At 56.3% G+C, this 19389-nt stretch overlaps 1 protein-coding gene across 1 annotated transcript in view; it reads left to right on the top strand.

Moving 5' to 3' along the window:
- The first annotated feature begins 3473 nt into the window (after nucleotides 1-3473).
- KIAA1671 (KIAA1671 ortholog) overlaps nucleotides 3474-19389 on the top strand; it is a 93186-nt gene continuing 77270 nt past the window's right edge. Inside the window, exons 1-5 of the mRNA XM_041003595.1 lie at nucleotides 3474-3698; nucleotides 5481-7011; nucleotides 9016-9103; nucleotides 11116-13791; nucleotides 17413-17532. Of these exons, the coding sequence (XP_040859529.1) occupies nucleotides 5540-7011; nucleotides 9016-9103; nucleotides 11116-13791; nucleotides 17413-17532 (4356 nt within the window). The 5' untranslated portion in view covers nucleotides 3474-3698; nucleotides 5481-5539. The remainder of the gene's footprint in view (nucleotides 3699-5480; nucleotides 7012-9015; nucleotides 9104-11115; nucleotides 13792-17412; nucleotides 17533-19389) is intronic.

Genomic DNA, 19389 nt, shown 5'->3' with positions numbered 1-19389 from the left:
CTCCCTCTCTCTGTAACTCTCTGCTTTTTCCAATAAACCTTAAAGAAGCAAGTGTGATTACTGAGTTGAAAATGCATTTTCTGGGGGGACAGTAAAACCACTTGGTGTGGAATCAGGGGTCCTGGCTGTCCGGCTGTGCTTCTCACTGGCATTGTGATGCAGGAAACGCTCTGTCTGACTGCGTTTTGCTCGTCTGTGAAATGGGAGAATAACTTGTGCAGCACAACTTACATGTAGGAGCGAAGGCAGAAGGCAGAAAGGGTGCGGAGTGGTTTGATGGTGTGCCTGGCTTTTGATGGGGTCTCAGAAATGTGAGTTGAAAAGGAACTTGGCCAAATTACTTTCTAGATTTTTTTTTTCCCCCTCTAATTCATTTTCTAGGCAGAGAGAGGAGAGGCTGCACACACTCTCATTTCCCGCAGTGCCCAGGGCTGAGTCTGGTAGAAGCTGGGAGTTGGAAAACTCCATCCAGGTCTTGCTTGCTTGTGCGACCCAGCTACTGCTTGCCCATCCCCTGCTGCCTCCCAGGGGGCACATCAGTAAGAAGCTGGTGATGGGGCTGGGGTGGGAGCTCCAACCCCATGTAGGATGCGGGCATCCCAAGAGACACCTTAACTGCCAGGCCCCAGGCCGCAGCTTTTCTCACCTCTGTGGTCTTCTGGGGGCGGGTGGGCACGTCTGTTTCCCACGCTCACACCTGCAGCAATGGTGTTTTCTCCTCTCAGGTACTTTCTACATCCTGACTTTACACCCAACCCCGCATGCGACTCCAGGGACACAGCTGCTTATGAATGCTAGGAGTCTTCATGAGCTAGTGGGGGCAACAGGTACAGTCAGCACGGATCCCATCTACACTGGGTTAGAGGGAAGCACAGATCAGAGGCACCAGAGCTCAGAGGAGGCTCTTCTGTCAGTCCTGGGGGCATCCGGAGAGTCTTCTCGGAGGAGGTGGCCTTGAGGTGGTAGAGACAGTACAGAGAGAGCTGGAGGTGAGGAAGTACAGAATGCACTTTGCACCGGGGGTTCTTTGTGCTGGGAGCCTGTGAAGACAGACTGACGGGCGGGTGGGGCGATGTGAGTCATTGGACTGAAGCCAGAGGGAGAGGAATTAGATTCTTCTGCTTGGTTGCTGGGAAAGGTTGATCTTTATGCAGAGGCCAGGGGGGAGCCGTGCATGGCCTTTGAGCCCGGGAGGGCCAGCCTGGTGCTGTGGCATTTGGATAGTCAACTGTGCTTACAGCTGGGACAAGTGGGAGGAGGCCTAGCCCAGCTAGGCAGGTCAGTGAGAAGGGTGATTTTAAATGTTACTTCGCAGGGAAGGCTATCTCCCATCCCATCCTCTGCCATTCCTTATCTCACATTCTACGTATGTTGTTTGTGTCTTGCAAGTCAGCTCTGTGGAAGCTAGGTTTTCTGTATGTGTTGTTCACTGCCCTGTCCCTGGGCTTGGGCTCAGAGCCTGGGCTGGGCTGTAGTAGTTGTTCAGTCGCTGTACATTGGAATGAACAAATGAAGGACGGAAGGAATGAGCCACAGCGCGGAGAAGGTGCCCCTGCTCGAGTGATAGTTGACATTCTGTTTGGGCCATCTATGCCTCATGGCAGTGGGCAGTTGTACACACGTACTACAACCCTGTGCCAATCCTGGTGTGGTACACAACCTTCCTTTCCCCACACTTCCCACTGGGGTGGATTTGCAGATCTGGGGGCTGGGGTCACGTGGCAGAAAGCACTAGGAGGTGTCAGGACCCGCCCACGCCCCTCCACAGATGGTAGCATTCCCAGGAAGCGGCGGCCAGGGCCGGCTGAGTGAATGGCTGGTGCGCGCCCAGCTCCTCTGAGTGAAGGGTGTAATTAGGAGAGCTCGTCAGCAGCTGTTAGGATGAATCAACTCCTCTGAATCTGGGAGCCAAGCTGCCAGGCCCCATTGGGTGTTGAATGGAGGAAGCACTTCTCTTGCCTTCCCTAGATGGGTGGGGGTTCTCTTGGACACCCCAGGAGCCTGTGAGTGAGTCCACTGGGCTATACTCCCGGATCCGAACATACTCTGAGCCTGGCGTCTAGTGGGGGAGACAGTGAGAGATTGCAAGGCGGATGGGAGGATGGATGCTCTCCTCCCGCAGTCCATCACCTGTTGTTCTTGGTGATTCCTATTCCAGACAAGTTTCTGTGCAGGAAATGACAGGGAATGAGGATGGCTAGCTCTGTGCACCATCTAGGGGAGACCAAGGCTATGCACTTGGCAGAGAAGATAGCCATGGCTGTGCCTACTGTTTGTGGGTCAGGCTGTTTCCTCCCCCGGCCCACCATAGCCTCCCAACTTCCAGATGGGCACCTTCCTCCTTGTCTGTGCCCCATGCCAGCTCCCATGGGGGGGGGGCGTTGGTACATGTGGCCACACAACCGGCTCAGGCTGAGTTGGCCTCCTCTCGCCCTTCATGACCCCGACGTGGACCGTGGCGTGCTCAGCTGATGCCTTTAAGGAGAGTGAGCGAGCCCATCCTGGGAATAAATAGCATCCGGCTTCTGTGTTGAGTGGGTTTCCGGAACGTTTTGGAAGGCACTCATCTCTGAAAGCCAGCGTAACATATGTGCTCCGATTTAAAGTCAGATTGGAAAACGGTCGATTGAAACCAGCTTCCGTGGATTTTACAACAGGTGAAGTGAGAAGCTGAGCGTGGTGGGCTTCCAGGGCTGGGAAGGCTTTGCAAAGCTTAGCTAGGTGTCTCCTGCAGGGATGCGATTGATTGAGGAATTGGTTCGTCGATCCATCCGTGGGACTCTATTTTTGGGGCAGGCATTTGCTCTGGCGTCTGAGACGGAAACTCGAGAGAGAGGTAGTGTGGGGCGCACAGCGATCGCAGATCCTAGTGTGGGTGGGAGACTCTCTCCCTTTCCCGTGGCATGGCCACCTGGGTGGGTTCCAGGATCCCTAAAAAGGGGAAGGCTTTTGTGTTTCATTGATTCTGACTCAGCAACAGTGGCTCTCTCTGGGGGAACTCCCCCCCCCCCCAACAACCCCCAGGCAAAGCCATTCAGTGAAGTGTTCATGCCACACGTGGGCAGATGAGCCGGTGGGGACAGTGTGAGGTGACCTTGGTCTTAGCAGGTGCCTGCCTAATAGTGGCCTCTAAATAGGGGTGGAGCAAGGAGGTAGTCTTTGTGGCTCAGGGCAGCTGATGGGAGCGGGGGTAGGTGAAAGTGGGGCTCTGGGAGGAGATTGGTGAGTTGAATTTGTAGCTAAGACCTTTTACCATCTTGGAGTCTGTCATTGGGGGGTGGTGGCTTAGCCACAGCCAGAGTCACCCGTGTCCCAGCTTGCTTCATGTCATCTGCCACAAAGCTTCAAGAAACAGGGAAGGTCTTATTATTAATATTTTTATTATTTTAATTGAGCACCTATTGTGGACCCAGCCCTGTTTAAGCACATGCCTGTGTAAGGCTGCGACACAGAGCAACAAAAAGCCGGGGAGACACCAGCGGATGGGCTGGGCGCTCCAGAGCTCTCACACGTCTGTGCATATGACACCAGCATTTGGGAACCAAACCTGTCATCTTGTGTCTCCGCAGACCTGCAGAAACTCTGACCTCACCTCCCCCGGCCCTGTCTGCGCAGCCCCCTCGGCGGGGACATGTGGTGGTGACACTGTTGGCCTTCCCTGGCAGTCACAGCTTCCTGTCCAGGACGTGCCAGCTCGGGTAAGTGGGGTGCTTGCTGGCCAGCTGTTCAGGGATGGTGTGTGTGTGTGTGTGTGTGTGTGCACGCACGCGCGCATGTGTCCTTGTCCTGTATCCCCTGCCTGGGCTGTGGATGTGTCCCACAGCAAGGTCCTAAGGACTGTTTCGGGGCGTGGGGTGACCCCAGGGACCTTAGGGTTTTCTGCCTGCGCTGTCTGGGCAGATGGAAATGACTGGATGTGCAGCTTCTGCAGCTTTGTGCCTTTATTTCTGTCTCTCTCTGTAACTAGACAGTATTCTCTGCTTTGGGGAGATGGAATCTGTTAGCACTAACAAGTATGTAAGGAAGAGGGGGGGAAATTACCAAAATCTGTCTGCGTTATTTAGCTGGGGGCTGGTGCATACGTCAGGGCCTAGGGGCAGCTGAGCCAGACCCCCACAGAGGGAAGCGGGAAGCGTATGTTTAACTAAAATACCTTCGATTTTTTTAGTTCATAGAGATGGAGTGGATTGGGGGAGGGGGAGTGTTTGCTGGCTTGGAGGGGAGGGGCATGGATTAAGCTTGGAGACTTCCAGAGAGAAATAGGATGCTTTTGAGAAAGGTGCGTGGCAAGCGTTCAGGGGCTTTATGCTATGTGAGGTTGAATGAATCAGGGGAGCCCTCTTGGGCCTCGGTGAGGATCACTCCTGCCTTTTGGGGCCTTGTTGCAGGGCAGGGTTTAATGAGGGTGAAGCTTCTATTAGCTGCGAATGTTGTAAGAACATGAATGTGGCCAATGAAAGAGGCCTGGCACAGAAAGGAACCCAGGGTCGGGCCATGTCAGCCACAGGTGGCAAAAGAAAAGATGGCTTTTCTAAATTATTATTTTTTTCTTAAAAAGATTTTTAGTTTTTTAGCTCATTTGGAAGGCAGAATTGTTTGGGGTAGAGAGAGAGAGAGAGATCTTCCATCTGCTGGTTCACTCTCCAAGTGGCCACAACAGCTACAGCTGTGCCAGGATCCCTGCGCGTTCTCTGAGTGTCCCACATGGGTGCAGGGACCCAAGCACTTGGGCCATCTTCTGCTGTCTTGGGTGCTGTAATAGGGAGCTGGATCCAAACTGGGGCAGCAGATACTGAACTGGTGCCCATATGGGATACCGGTACTGCTGTCAGCAGCTTAAGCTACCATGCCACAACACTGGGCCCTATTATTTATGTTTTTTAAGGTGGATTCTAGGAGCACGGCAAGGGGAAAGAGACGAGACTAAAGGGCAGACGAGACAGGCTGAGGGGCTGGCTGTGGGAGTCCAGCAGCTACTGAGCTCTTGGTGGCTGTGTGAGCTGTGGTTGGTCACTCACCCTCTCTGGGCTTGGCGCTCAGCCACAAGGGTGTGATGAGGGTCAGCGGGGATTCCTGATGTAGGGGAAGGCTCGGGGATGAGGAAACACTGGGGGCAGCAGGAGGGAGGAGATGGGAGAGGGCGTTCTCTCTTGGACATTTGGAGTTGGATCTGGGTTCGAATCCCAGATTCCTTTCTGAGTGACTTCAGGCTTTTTCTTTCATCACTTTTTTACCATCAAGAGCAGATCAGGAAGTCAGCTGAGTTCCCCAAAGTCCTGGCAAATGCCCACGCCTATTCCATTGCCTTGCCTAGAGCTCAGAGAGCTGGACCAGCCTGGCCCAGGGTGATCCCCAGGGCTGGTCAGTGGAGGGTCAGCTGGGGCCAGAAGCCAGGGTCCACCCAAATCTCGCAATCTCCCTCCCTGCGAATAGTCTGTAAATTCACTATTGCTTCTTGGTTTTTTTTTTTTATTCTTTAGCTGCAGCTTCTCCATTTCCTCTGACGCCCTTAAATCCCCATGGAGCCATATCCGTAACCATGGCGACGCGGGTCGAGGTCAGCACCATCGCATCACTGACAGCAGTGCCAGGCCTCGGTGACATTGGCAAGGAGGAGTCCCTGAAGCGGGCCTACTTTTGCCAGGCTGCTGCCGATCCCTCGGGGGTAGCCTCTGCCCGGGGCCTGGAGGCCAAGGGCATCCTCAGGAGCTCTGGCTCCTTGTTCCCTCTGCCGAGACTCGCCCCCAAGCCCTTCTCCAAAGAGCAGGCTTCAGAGGGGAAGCCCCCTGCCAGACTCTCCGAGGAGGTGGTGGCAGCGAAGGTGTCCAGTGTGGTGACAGAGGCGGGCAGTGTGTTCAGCAGGGCCTCATTCCTGAGGCCCAATCGCAGCACCATGACCCTCTTAGGAAGCACCCAAGCCAGTCCCGCTCCGGGAAATGGGGTAGGCCACAGGCCCCATGAGACCCCACCTGGCTCTCGGCCTGAGGTGGCCGCCAAGCCTGCTGTGCCCGCCCGGAAGCCAGTGGTGCCCCTTCCTCGACCAGCCGCCCTCCCGCAGGATACAAGGTCACCTATAGCTGCGGAGGGGCCGGGCCCTGAGCAGCCCCGTTTGAAGGCCAGCAGTGTGGAGGACACGGCCGGCCCCATCCCAGAGCCCAAGCCTCGCCTCAAGCAGAGGCCGGTATCTGCCATCTTCATTGAGGCCCTGCAGCCTCAAAGACCAGGCCCCGGCGGGTTGGCCGCGGTGGGGAAAACACCCCCGACTCCACCCGAGAAGACCTGGGAGAGGAGGCCCAGACCCCTGTCCGTGGACCTCACAGCCCGATTCGAGAACAGAGAGGCCTTGCTGAGGAAAGTGGCAGAAGAAGGACAAGGAGGCACGGCGGATCCCAGCACAGAGCGGCGGGGCCCAGAGAGGCCCAGCCCCGAGCCCAAGGGGGACGGGGAGTGTGTGGCACAAGCGGAGGCTCCCGGTCATGAGCCAGGCTCGGACTTCCTGGAAGTGACCAGGAAATTCCGTGACCGCCAGGAGAAACTGCTTGTCAAGCAGGTGGAGCCGAGCAGTCCCAGGAGTCCCGGGGGCTTGGCCAGGGCCATCCCCAGGGATGAACCATATCCTTGGGAAGAGAAAGCCTGGCAGGACGGGGAGGAGCCAGAGAAGACTCCCGCATCCCCTTTGCCCAAGTTGGGCAAAGTCCCAGAACTTGCTGAGGTCAAGAGCAGAAGTACCGATGGGGAGACAGGCTCAGCAGGTGCAACGTGGGTCTCCAGGGGCAGCGTCAGGAAGCGGCTCAGCCTATTCGGAGAGGACAGTGCCTTGGCCTCACCAGCCAGGCCTGAATCCCCCCTGGCCACCCCTGAGTCTCCATCCCCAGCGCCCGAGCCTGAAAAAGGGGGCCCGAGCGTCCAGGAGCGGATCAAGGGCTGGGCCGTGGAGAGCCCTGAGGCGAAGCCGGAGTTCAGGAGGAGGACGTTCCAGGCGCGGCCACTGTCGGCGGATCTGACTAAATTGTAAGTGTGGGCGCATCCCTGGGGCCTTGCTCCATCCCCTACCGCTGCAGAAGCACCTATCAGAGACCTGCAGCCAAGGCTGCGCTGTGCCAGGCACCTTATAGACCCCCACTTGGTGTACCCACAGCCCCAAAAGGAGTGGCTGGCAGTTCCCATTTCTCAGATTAGGTGGCATCGGGGGTTCCTCCAATTCCCTGAACTCTTTTTCTGCATTTACCATGTGAGGACAGTAGGGGGTGTTGTCCCCACGTCCCAGTTGCAAGTGGGAAGGGTGCAGGATGGTGGGAAAGCTGAGAGCCAGGAGCTGAGAAAATGGCCAACTCAGCTACTCTGTAGCTAAACCCCCTTTCCCTGAGGTTAGGTGTGAGCCTTGGCGAGTGACCTGGAGACAACATCCCACTGGCAAGCCCCAGCATGCAAAATAGGGCAGGTGACTGACTGGCGCTGCGGTTGAAGAGGTCATTTGGGGTGCTGTGTCCCGTGTTGGAGCACCCAAGTCCAGTCCTGGGGTCTGCTCCCGTCTCTAGCTTCCTGCTGGAGTTGGGTCTCTACCACCATTGCGGGAGACCTGGACCAAGTTGTAGGCTTGCGACTTCAGTCTGGCCCAACCCCGGGTGTTAACACACGAGGGTCTAGGGGACAAATCTGTCTCTCGATAAATCCAAATTAAAAAGAAAATGCAGAGTGGAAATAATGCTAAGACCTTTCCTGAAATGCTGAGACACGGACTTCAAAGGACACTGTAGAATTGTCGTGTGCGTGGGTGGGCCCTATCGCCTGGTGCTTCCCAAGGGACACTGATGGATCTAGTCTGACATCTCTGGCTTCTTGGTGACCTCAGGGACTGCCCTGAGGAGATGCCAGCAGCCATGATCCCCACCCCCCGGCACGTTGAGGCCATGTATGGTCTCCTCTCTCTTGTCCCCACCCTGCCTTGTCTAGGGTGGAGCTCCAGGGGCAGGGTCTTCAGGGCAGAGATCCTGGGAACCAGGGCAGCTGTCGGCAGCCAGCTGGGTCAGGGTTAGATCTGTGACCCAGAGCAGCATGTGGCAATCCCCTGGGAAGAATACCGGTGTCTGGGTCCTCCCCTCACCAGCCCCCCAAAAGCTGATTCAGCTGGGGAGTGGGGATGGGGTGCCTATTTTGGGAGGTTTCATGAAGCTTCCGAGTGGTTTGCATAAGAACTCCTGAGTTAAGCCACAGAAAGAGGGGCCTCAAGGTTGAGAACCTGGTATGCTTCCTCTTAATCGCGTACCCCGAGTGCCTCTGACAGATGGGAAAATGGAGGCCCCAGGCACCTTCTGAGGGCAGCACCCCACCCATTGCCAGGCAGGGAAGGTCAAGATTGAGTGTTTCGAGTTGTCTCCCCCACCTTCTGTTTCCTTCCAAACCTTCTAAGCACCTGCTACAGCTCCCCTCCCTCTCCCGCTTTACCAGGGCGGGGAAACTGAGGCCCTGAGAGGGTTGCCCAGAGAGTGGGGAGGGGACAGACCCGAGTCCCACCGCAACCTGCGGCCCATTGCCAGCAGCGGTGTGGTGTGACTGCTGTGAGCCTGAGGTTGCCAACAGCAACCACCGATGATCCCTTGTAGGGCATCTTCACTCTTCCTTAAATGCCCTCCTGGAGTGGAGCTGTGAGGGCTTGGGTAGCCTCAGCTGCCCTATCAAAGGGGCGGGGGAAGGTGCTCATTACCTCCGCTTTATAGATGCAGGAATAGAGGCGCAGGGGAGTCCCACGCCCAACCCAAGCCGGGCCAGGGAGGGACGAGTAACTCCTGGTGCCCGTGCTGCAGCCTGGGGCTCCTTCCAGCCCAGGGATGCTGCCTTTAAGGTGTGCTGTCTCCACCTCCGGGCCCCCTCTCCTTTTTTGGCAAATGGGCAGTGTAGTGTGACTTCGCCAGAGTGCCCTGTGGAGCGTGGGATGGGCACGGAGGAGGCGGGGAGAGGGAGGGACAAACACGGGTTCTGGCATCCTGTTAACAATTACGTGGGTTTCTACACCAGGTTTTCAAGTTCAGCTTCAAGCCACGAGGTCAGATACGAGAAGATTTCTGAACCGAGTGGCGAGCTTCCTAAGGAACGGAAGGAGAAGGTAAAGGTAAGGGGCGGCTGTGTTGGGTGCCTCTTGTCCCCCACAGGGGTGGAGTGGGATGGAGTTATTTGCTGGAAAAGTGAGCTTTCAGGGTCTGCTGGACCTGGGCAGATGATATCAGAGCTGAGTGGAGGGCAGAGAAATGTTTTTTTTTATTTTTCTCTCATTTTGAGATTTTATTATTAAAGTCTCCTCTGGCGTGCTGGTGTCTCCTCTGGCACCAATCCCGGATGTTAAATGCTGTTTACAGATGTAATAGTCAGGTGTTTATTTGGAAGGCAGAGAGAGAGAGAGAGATTTTCGCATTTGTTAGTTTATTGTCCCAAAGCCTGCAAACAGCCAAGGCTGAGCTAGAAGAAAGCCAGAAAGCAGAAATTCCATCTGGATCTCTTGACCTGCGTAAAAGGAACCCAGGCCCTTGGGTCATCTTCCACTGCCTTCTCAGGCACATTAGCAGGGAGCTGGATTGGAAGTGGAGTAGCTGGGACTCGAACCAACACTCTGATATAGGACAGTGGCATCTAAAGTGGTGGCTTAACCCCCTGTGACACAGATGCCAGCCCCTAGAGACTTCATTTTGAAGGTGGCGTTGAGATACAGCAGGTGCGCCTTGGAGGTCAGTGACGCTTGAGATCACCTCCTGTAGGTCCAGATCCACATGTTTGGATATAATGCAATTTATTTATTTATTTGTTTTTAAAGATTTTTGTTTTTAATTGAAAAGTCAGATATACAGAGAGGAGGAGAGAGAGAAAGGAAAATCTTCTGCCCGCTGTTTCATTCCCCAAGTGGCCACAATGGCTGGAGTTAAACAGATCCAAAGCCAGGAGCCAGGAAGCACTTCCTGGTCTCCCCCATGGGTGCTGGGCCCTAAGGCTTTGGGCCATCTTCTACTGATTTCCCAGGCCACAAGCATGGGGCTGGATGGGGAGTGGAGCAGCTGGGACATGAACTGGCACTCATATGGAATCCTGGCACATGCAAAGGTGAAGACTTTAGCCACTAGGCTACTGTGCTGGGCCCCTGGATATAATGAGATTTACTTATCCAGTGACCATCAGGTGAGCATCTAGATTATTTCTGTGAGTTTATTTTTAAACATATTTATGTATTTTGAAGTCTGGAGTTAGGGAGAGGGAGAGCAACAAATCTTGCATCCCATGGGTCATTCCTCAGGTAGCCACCATGGCTAGGGGTGGGCCAGGCTGAAGCCAGGAGCTTCTTCAGGGTCTCTCACGTGGGTGACAGGAATCCAAACACGTGAGCCATTATCTTCTGGTTTGTTTTTTTTTTTTTTCTTTTTCAGACCATTAGCAGGGAACCAGATCAGAGGTAGAGTAGCTGGGACACAGATCCGTACCTCTACAGCACACGGAGTCTTGGGTGATGGTTTTTTACCTGCTCTGCCACAACCCCAGCCCCCTGTTTCTGTGCTGTTTAGTGTTCGCAGACAGGGCTGCCCAGACTTGGCTTGTCACGTGGCTTGGTACAAATGGGCCAAGAAGGTCCTGGGAGGAAAGAAGTACTTTATTTTCATTAGTTCGTCTTTTTTATTTGAGAGAAAAATCTCCCATCCGCAGATTCACTCAAGACCCAGAGATGGGCTAGGCTAAAGCCAGGAGTCTGGGACTCAACTGGGTGGCAGAGGGATAGGGTGCACATGAGCAGAAAGCTGGAATTGGAAGTGGAGCTGGGAATCGAACCCCAGCCCTCTGATATGGGATGTGTGCATCCTAGGCAGGGTCCCTAGGCAGCGGGCCCAAACGGCCGCTATGAACATGAGTGGTTCAGAAGCCCAGTAGACATGGCTGCCACATCGCCCCAGAAGTGTGCCCGGGGCTCCTGCCCAACAGTCTGTGAGCATATGCTTCCTTGCGCGCCCATCCACAGGTATCAGTCTGTAGAATTTTATGGAATCATGTTGTTTCAAGGAGACCAGCCTCTTCAAGTCTTTGACCTCCCCAGTCTGAATCCTTTAACGTGGGATTTTGTTGTTGTTCTCTGTGTTTCAGCCAAAGGAAGGGCATGGTTTGGATGGAGTACCTGCCCCAAGAAGCCCCTGGAAACCTGCAACCCTCCGGGACAGGCCCGGCCAGATGGAACGGAAGGATAGCTCTAACCAAGAACCGGACTGTGGGGCAAAGCCCTCGGAAGTCACCCCAGAAGATGACGGAAGCTTCCAGACTGTGTGGGCCACGGTGTTTGAGCATCACGTGGAGAGACACAGTGTGGCCGTGGCCATGGCTGACCCGTCGGAACGCTGTCTCTCAGCCACGCCCCCTCGTGATGTGGAGCCCAGACCCAGGCCTGAGAGGGAACCCAGGCTGGGGAAGGATCCACTGGAAGTAGCCAACCTCAGGAAGAGCTCCAGGTGGCCTGGGACCCCTGAGAAACTGGGACAGAGCGCCCCAGTGGATGGAGAACCACGACGGGGCTCCCCACAGTTCCCAGAGGGATGCCCTTGGGGGGAGAAGCGAAGTAGCACCCCCTTCCTCCAGCACTCAGGAAGCCCCCCTGCTGCCCAGAGAGTCGAGCCGAAGTTTGACGTCCTTGCGCACACAGTGGTGGAGCGAGTACACAGCGAGGCCATCTCCACGGTGCCCGAGGTACCCGCCCTGACATTGCGTAGCCACAAGCCCCGGCTCTCACTGTCCCAGGAGGGCTCCACTGCCCCTACTAGCCCTGGAGGTCAGATGGGGTCTGTGCAAAGGGCCAGTTTAATCTGGGAGGCCCGACGAACACAGGAGGCCAACGGGCCGAAAGACACATCTGGGGGACCTCGCTCCCCATCACCCAAGTGGACAGCTGGGAAGACCTTGAGCTGGTATAAAGCCACCATGGTGGGCAGTGAGGAACCAAGCACGCCCGAGGCCACCTCCACGAGGGTTATCAAAGCTGCAGTGCAGGAGTCCCCACAGCAGTGCCCTGGTGGGACTGGTACCTCGCCAGGAGGCTGTGTTTCAATGGCAGAAAAGGATCAACTGCGGGGTGGGGCCCTGGAGCCCTCTGTCAAGGCCAAGGTTGAGGCCACCAGCTGGAGAGCACCATCAGATTTCATGCAAAGACATTCCCTGGGCCTGGCCACCAGCGAGGGTGAGCCAAGTCCGGCCAAGGTCCCCGAGTCTGAAGTCAAACTGCGGAAAGCCGGGCCCACGGACGCAAGAGTGGACAGGTGGAGGCGGCGGACACTGCCCCATGACGTGAAGTTTGACACGTTCAGCTTCCTCCCTGCGGAGAACTGGCAGAAGGCAGAGCGGCGAAGGATAACGGGGGATGCAACCGTAGACACACCTCAGTTGTCCCACCCTGGGGTACAGACCCAGGTGGGAAGCCCAGGTGGCCCCCGCATGAAGCATGGGTCCCCTGAAGAGCCCAAGGCCACGTTCTTTGCTGTCACCTATCAGATCCCAGATATCCAGAAGGCCAAGAGCGTTGTGAAGCCGGCAACTGAACATGTGCTGGAAGCTTCTAGAAAGACCCCTCCGCCTCTGTCTCCTCGTCCCCTGGTTTCTCTTGGCCGTGAGGAGCCACTGCCTGAGACTGCAGGCAGTAAAAGCTGGGCTGAAGGCCGGGAGCGGGAAGACCTAGTGAACATGGCTAAGATCCTGGGGCCCACAGAGCATCCGGCTACTGTTGGGGACAGGCTTCCAGATCCTTCCAGCGAGAGGATCATTGACGTGGATGCTTTGCAGATTCAGCGGGGGGCACACCGGGACATTGGTTTTCGTGGTGATTGGAAGGACAGTGGGAGCCAGGGGTACCCCAGCAGTAATGAACCCCAGGCCACGTCCACTCTGAAAAGCCAACCCAGGACCAGGGAGTCGCAGGTGAGACGGAGGACAGAAGTGATCAGCGACACCTTTCCAGGCAAAGTCCGAGATGGCTACAGGTCCAGCGTCCTTGACCTCGACAGCCTCATGGCTGAGTACAGGGAGCAGGCCAGCAAAGTCTCAGGGCAGGCTCAAGAGTCCAAGCGGGGATCCGCCTGGGAGAGGCCTGGCCAGCCAAGTGGGCCAGAGTGGAAGAGGAGGAGCCTGAAGGATGCCCCTAAAATGGAGGGCACCTGGAAAGATGTCAGTGTCACGGGTGTGGACCATGCCTACACGCCCAGCCCAGGCAGGCAGCCAACAGAGGCCACCGCGGTATCCCCCAGCACCAAACCCAGCTCTCCTTTGTGGGCTCTGCCGTACCCAGCCCCTCCGGAGAGACAGCCTGGGGTCCCTTCTGTCTCCGAGGGACCCAAGAACAAAGTCTCAGGAATCACAGAAGAGGAGAAGCAGAAGCAGGCGTCGATCAGAAAACACAGTGCCCTGGGCCAGAATTTCTCCGTGGAGCCCAAGACCTCAGGCCGGGAGGACCTGGGCAGCAGCGAGGCCAAGGGATCGCCCAGGTCATCTGACGCTGAGCAGAAGAAGGGGGCCCCCAGAAAAGCCACCAGGCAGGTAGAAGAGGAGGAAGAGGGCCGTGTGGCCCAGTCGGGTGCCCGCCTGACATCACCTGTGGTCGTCAAGAGGGCCAGTTCGGAGAAGGGCCGCCCCATCAGCCTCCTGGAGGGCCTGTCTGTCATGAAGGAAGCCCACGAAAGGAGGCAGGAGCAGGTCCAAGGGAATGCCAGCCTCACCACAGAGAGTTTGGAGACCAAGGTCGGGCCCGGCAGGTGGGAGTCCAGGCCCCGAGATGGGCATAAGGTGAGTGTCAGGACCCTGGTGCGTTGGGCCACATGTCTGTTCAACAGGAACTGTGGACCATGTCAGTACAGAAATGAGGGGCCGGGTTGGGGTGGAGCTCCAGGGACTGGTGTGGATGACAGCACACCATCATATTTCACCCGGAGGCGGCAGCTTGCCCTGCAGCCGGGTCCTGATACCCTTGGCACCTCATTTGTCAAGAGAGCTGAAATTCTAGGCAGGAAATGGGGTGACTCGCTAAAAACGCTACACACACTCTTGTCTACTGGTTTCATGGGCATCCTCTCTGGACCACACAGCAGCCAGTGGCACAGTGCGAGCACTGGGTCCCAGGTTTTCTGGTCCAGGACCCAGGCCCAGGAGGTCTTTGGCTTGTTTCTGATGGGCCTCTCTGGCAAGTGAAGAGCCACCACAGTGGCGAAGCAAACTGAATCAGGCAGGCCTCCCTGGGGGTGGGATGCTGTGGGTGAGGCCAGGAAATGACAGGGTTCAGGAAGGAGGTGCTGCCTGGATCCTGGCCTTGAGGGAGGTGTGTGAACTGGTGAGGATTGAGCAAGGGTCATGAGGGGATTTTCAGCAGGTGCACAACACAGAGGGATAGAGGGTTGTGTGTGCGAAAGACACAGCTGTGTGGAGGCTGTGGGGTGTGGCTGACCAGAGCCCGTGCCCCAGCCCTGTGACATTTGCCCACTGCCCCTCTGTGTTGTGACCATGCCCTGAGGTGGGCTAAGTGGGGAGACCATCCATCAACTTACCCGGAGGGGTAGGGATGACCCCATCACCTATTAGTCCTGTGGCACTGGAGGTGGGGAGAAGCCTGCAGCATGTGGCCCTGGCCTTGGAGAGGAGTTGGGGTCCCCTGTGTGCATCTCAGGCTGTCACCTTGGCTGTGCCAGCCTTAGTACCCACACCTGGCAGTGACCATGACAGTCGCTGTGTCTCCCCTGCCTGTTGTGGGAGCAGTGGTGGGGGCGGGGATGGAAATGTGACTCTGGCTGTGTCTTGCCAGCGCCTCGTTCCAGTGCTGCAGCTGCTTGGCAGCATGGGAGGCTGGGAAGGGTTTGGGGGTGATGAGGGGGGCGTCTGGGCCCGGTTCTGTCTCCTAGCCCAGCCTTGGCCCCCAGCCTGGAGCGCTGGTTGTTAGGGGTTCCGTGTGTTCGCCAGGGCTGTTGGAGGTTCATGTCTCTCTTCTCTGGCCTCCCTAAGACCTCTGGTTATGGAACTAACGCCCTCCCCCCGAAACTCTTCGCCCTGCAAAAAAGAGCCAAGCCAACACAAGGGGGCAGGCAGCCAGAACAGGAGCCCAGAATGTCAGTGATGGAATATTGAAACCTGGGCAGGTTCTGGGCATGGCAGTGAATACACTGCCTGGCACACCTGCCTCGCAGATGGAACCCCTGAGTTCCAGTCTGTTTCTCTCTCTCTCTCTCTTTCTTTTTTGTTTAACTTAAGAATTATCTGTTTTTTATTGGAAAGGCAGGAGAGACAGAGAAACAGAACTCCCGTCCACTGGTTCCACTCCTCAAATGGCTACAACAGTCAGAGCTGAGCCGATCCGAAGCCAGGAGCCAGGAGTTTCTTTCAAGCCTCCCACTCAGGTGCAGGATCCCAAGGCTTTGGGCCGTCCTCAGCTGCTTTCCCAGGCCACAAGCAGGGAGCTGGATGGGAAGTGGGGCTGCCGAGATTAGAACCAGCACCCATATGGGATTAGCCTATTGAACCACCATGCTGGTCCACTATGATTTTTTTTTTCTAGTTTGCTTTCTTAAAAGAATAGTAAAAACCAAAGTTTTAGGATGCTTTCCTAAAGAAGAGATGTTGAATGTGCGAGGAGATAGGTGTATTTACTTAATTGGGTGTGCTGCAGTGGGTCCTGCGTGGACTCACTCCCTAGCTCCCCATCATCACGTGCACAGAAGGAAACAAACAGATGAGTGGCTTCGCTTGCTTGCGTCTTGGTCCCGGGCATTGGTACCCCCGGGGCACATTTTGGTCAAGTCAGGACATGTTGTGTTTTTTTGTTATTGTTGTCACAGTAAGCAGGAAGTTGTTCCTGGCATCCGAGGGTAGAGGCCAAGGTTACTGGCCGTCGGCATCTCCCACAGGCATGGGGTAGGTAGGGTCCAGCCCCCAGTGCCACAGCTGGGAGATCCTGGGAGCTGGTGCGCGTGCACAGAGAGACACAGGCAGAGTCACTTGGTTTTCATGGACACACAGCAACACTCAGGAGCACGCCACTTGCCTGTTAATGTTATTCTCCAGAACACAAAGGTGAACTTTATCTGATGATTTATTTTTTAAATATTATGTTATTTGAAAGGTAGTGTGAAAGGGATCTTCCATCTGCTGGTTGACTCCCCAAATGGCCAAAGCTGGGCTCTGGTCCAAAGCCAGGAGTCAGGAGCTTCTCCTGGGTCCCCTATGTGAGTCCAGGGAGCCCAAGGCCACGTGGTACTTTCCCAGGTTAGCAGGGAGCTGGATTGGAAGCCAAGGCTCCTATGGAATGCTGGGGCAGCCCCTGGACACACTTTGCCACAGCGCTGGCCCCAAAGGTTTTGAATTTTGAATAATTCCATTGTTTGCTGCTGTTGATGGTGTTCCGTTGTCTTACCTTCGCATGCCTCGTCCAGAGTCATGAAGGTTTATAGCCGCATGTTTTTCCAAGAGTTTTGTTGTGTTTGGCTCTCACAAACAGATCTTTGCGTCAGCTGGGGTGCAGGTTTGTGGCCTTGGTTTGAGGCGTTGAGGAAAGGAAGAAAATGTAGATGACCCAGGGATGTTGGCCAGCCCAGCTTGGGGAGGGGGCAGGCAGATGGGGGCAAGAAGGGACTTTTGGACAGGGGGAAAATCCAGAGCTCCATTGCGGGCAGGTAGATCTCAGGTGGAGATGGTGAGTGGGCAGTGGCCACTGCACACCTGGGATTGAGTCGGGGGCTGTACGGGTATGCACAGAACTGATTTAAACCCAGGTGTGTGTGTGTGTAGCGGGAGGTTGTTGGGGAAGGGAAGAAGACAGTGTTTGGATGCTGAGGGTGATGTTTAAAACTAAGGTCCCCAAGAATTCTCGCTGGTGGTAGCGAGACTTGCTAACGTCCAAGGGACACCATACAGAGGGGCAGTTCCTGGTATCTATGCACGTCTGCCCCCTGGTGGCTTCACTGGGTCCTGCACCCGAGTGCTTTTTTTCTGCATCGCCCTTAGCAGCTGGCAACTGGGGGTGTGTGTTTTTCCACCAATTTGTGCGTGTGTTTCCAGCATCTGCAGATTCACTCCCCAGTAGGCGAGCCTGGGCCAGGCTGAGCCCAGGAGCTCCCCTGAGGACGGCAGGGACCCATGTGCCTGAACCATCACTCTCTGCCTCCCAGGGTGTGTGAGGAGGAAGCTGCAGTTGGAGTGGTGCCTGGAACCCAGGCACCCTGGCATGGGATGTGGGCATTGTTGCCGGGGTTTTTTAAGTCTCCCTTCACGTAGTTCTTAAGTGGCTGAGGCTGGGCCACTTAGGGCAGAGGTTTTTTCTGGGGAGCTTCATTTTCCTCCTTGTCGGTTTTGGCACAGAATGGCTCCCTCTGGTTCTGTAAGTGGGAAAGCCCCCAGGAAACTCTCTCATGCTGTGTCTTTCAGGTGCCGCCACGGGACCCTGAGAAGGGAGCTGAGCAGCCGCCCCGGCAGGTGTCCCCTACAGCCTCGAGCCCCCGCAGGAGCCGCAGCTTCCACCGTGACAAGAGGAGCGGGCCCTTCGTGGTGAGTGACAGCGGTGTGGCTGGAGACACACTCCCAGGTGGAGCTGGTCACGGCTGCCACGCCAGCGTCGAGGGCTGCGTTGGCCGAGCTGGCGTCTATCTGTGTGGCATGTGGTGGTTCTGCTGGGGGAGCTGCCCCCTTGCACTTCTCCCATGAGGCTGGGGAGCTCCTAGCATGGCGCAGCAAAGGGAACGTGAAGTCCTAGGTTCGAGTCCCAACACTGGCTCATCTCAGCCTCTTGCGTTGCGTGAGCAATTAGCTTCCCGTCTCTGCGTTTTTGTTCCTTCTGGAAAGTGGCTCGGGGGTGCCTGCTGGGGTACACTCAGACTCTGCGGGAGGCAGGTGTGGTCGGCTGTGACGGGGCCATGGTGAGCCAAGCCTGGTTTGGAGCCAGAGTTTCTGCTTCCCCGGTCCTAGACCTGTGTATATTCGTGTGTCTCTGATCTCAGTCTCTTCAGCCCTAAAATGGGGGTGACAGTGGTGTCCACTCTTGGGGGCTGGCGTGGGACCCGATGCTGTAGACACAGCTGTTGTGTAGCCGGTGTCACTGTCATGACTGGTTGTTGTCACATTCACTGTGTCCTCTCGTGACTGCTTAGCTCTGTCTTCCTGGCCCAGCGCTTCCTCTCGCTCTGCTTATAAGCAGAGATCGAGGTTTTGGGAGTCTTCCCCTTGTGTCTGGATGAATTCCGGGGTTTTCTTGTGTTGGATTTGATGTCTGTGGGATCCGGAGCTTCTGAGCTCTGCGTCAGCTCCCACGAGGTGGTCTCTCGGAGATGCTTCCGCTTCTGCTCAGCGGGGTCTGTATGCGTCATGGCTTTGGCCTGGGAGGGAGGTCCTGTGTGAAGCTTTGTGGCAGGGACAGGACTGTCCCCTCCCTGAGGCGGGAGCAGGTGCCCTGGCACAGCAGCAGGTGCAGGAGATGATGTGACCTTGTGGACTGCAGGAGGCCTCTGCGCAGCAGCCCCGGTGGTCCTGAGGGAAGGGTCTGCAGCGCAGTGGCTGACACACGCGTCTTAGACCCGCCTGGTTTGCTTTTGGCAAACGCGTTCCCTCTGCTACCCTTTCTGCACTCCGCGGTGGCCTCGGCTCCACCACTCTGTATCTGAACTTGTGGGCCTGTTTGAGGACAAAGGTGAATCCTAGGGATCAGCTGAGCTCCTCCTCAATCAGGTGGGAGGAGGGAGGAACTGTGGGCGGGGCCTCTCCTGCATGCCCTTGAGCTCCAGCTGAGCCAGGAAGCCTCCCTAGACCTTAGGGGTTTTACTGGGGAGACTAAGGCCCTGAGGGTGGGGAGGCATCTCCATCTGGTGCTGCTGGGCTGGGATTTCTCTCTTTCACTTTTCAGGGGTTTCCCATCAGGGGAGCCTAGTGTTGGCCGGGGATGGGAGTGGAGGATTTGGGAGGGAGAAGAGAGTGGGCCCTCAGGTCAGGAACCAGCAGCAACTGCCTCAGGGCAATGACTGTGAATAAGAAAGAACAGCCAGAGTTTGGGTAACTAGTGGTGAAGGTTTGGACAGCTCTGTTTTACCAAGCACTGGCTGTATGCCAGGTGCTGTGACGTGAGCTGCACCTGCTTTATTATCATATTGAATTTGTTCAAGGGTCAAGGGCTCCCCAGGCGGGGCGGGGGAGTTGGTGGGATCCACACCAGGCTCAGCATGCTGGGAGGTGAGATATGTCCCTGGATCGGGTATCTGGGGCGCAGTGGACACATCCCTGCCGGGGAGCAGGGTGGAAAGGCCAGGTGGGACGGTGGAGCTGGCACAGCTAGAGGGACCCTGTCGACCCGGGTAAGGCTGGGTGATGGACTGTGGGCGTGAGTGTGCAGCAGCTGGGTGGCCCTTGGCCGACCTA

Source organism: Ochotona curzoniae, unplaced genomic scaffold, assembly GCF_017591425.1.
Source record: "Ochotona curzoniae isolate NIBS_2020 unplaced genomic scaffold, NIBS_Ocur_1.0 scaffold_274, whole genome shotgun sequence".
NCBI classification, from domain to species: Eukaryota; Metazoa; Chordata; class Mammalia; order Lagomorpha; family Ochotonidae; genus Ochotona; species Ochotona curzoniae.
This window is presented reverse-complemented; position numbering and strand designations above follow the sequence as displayed.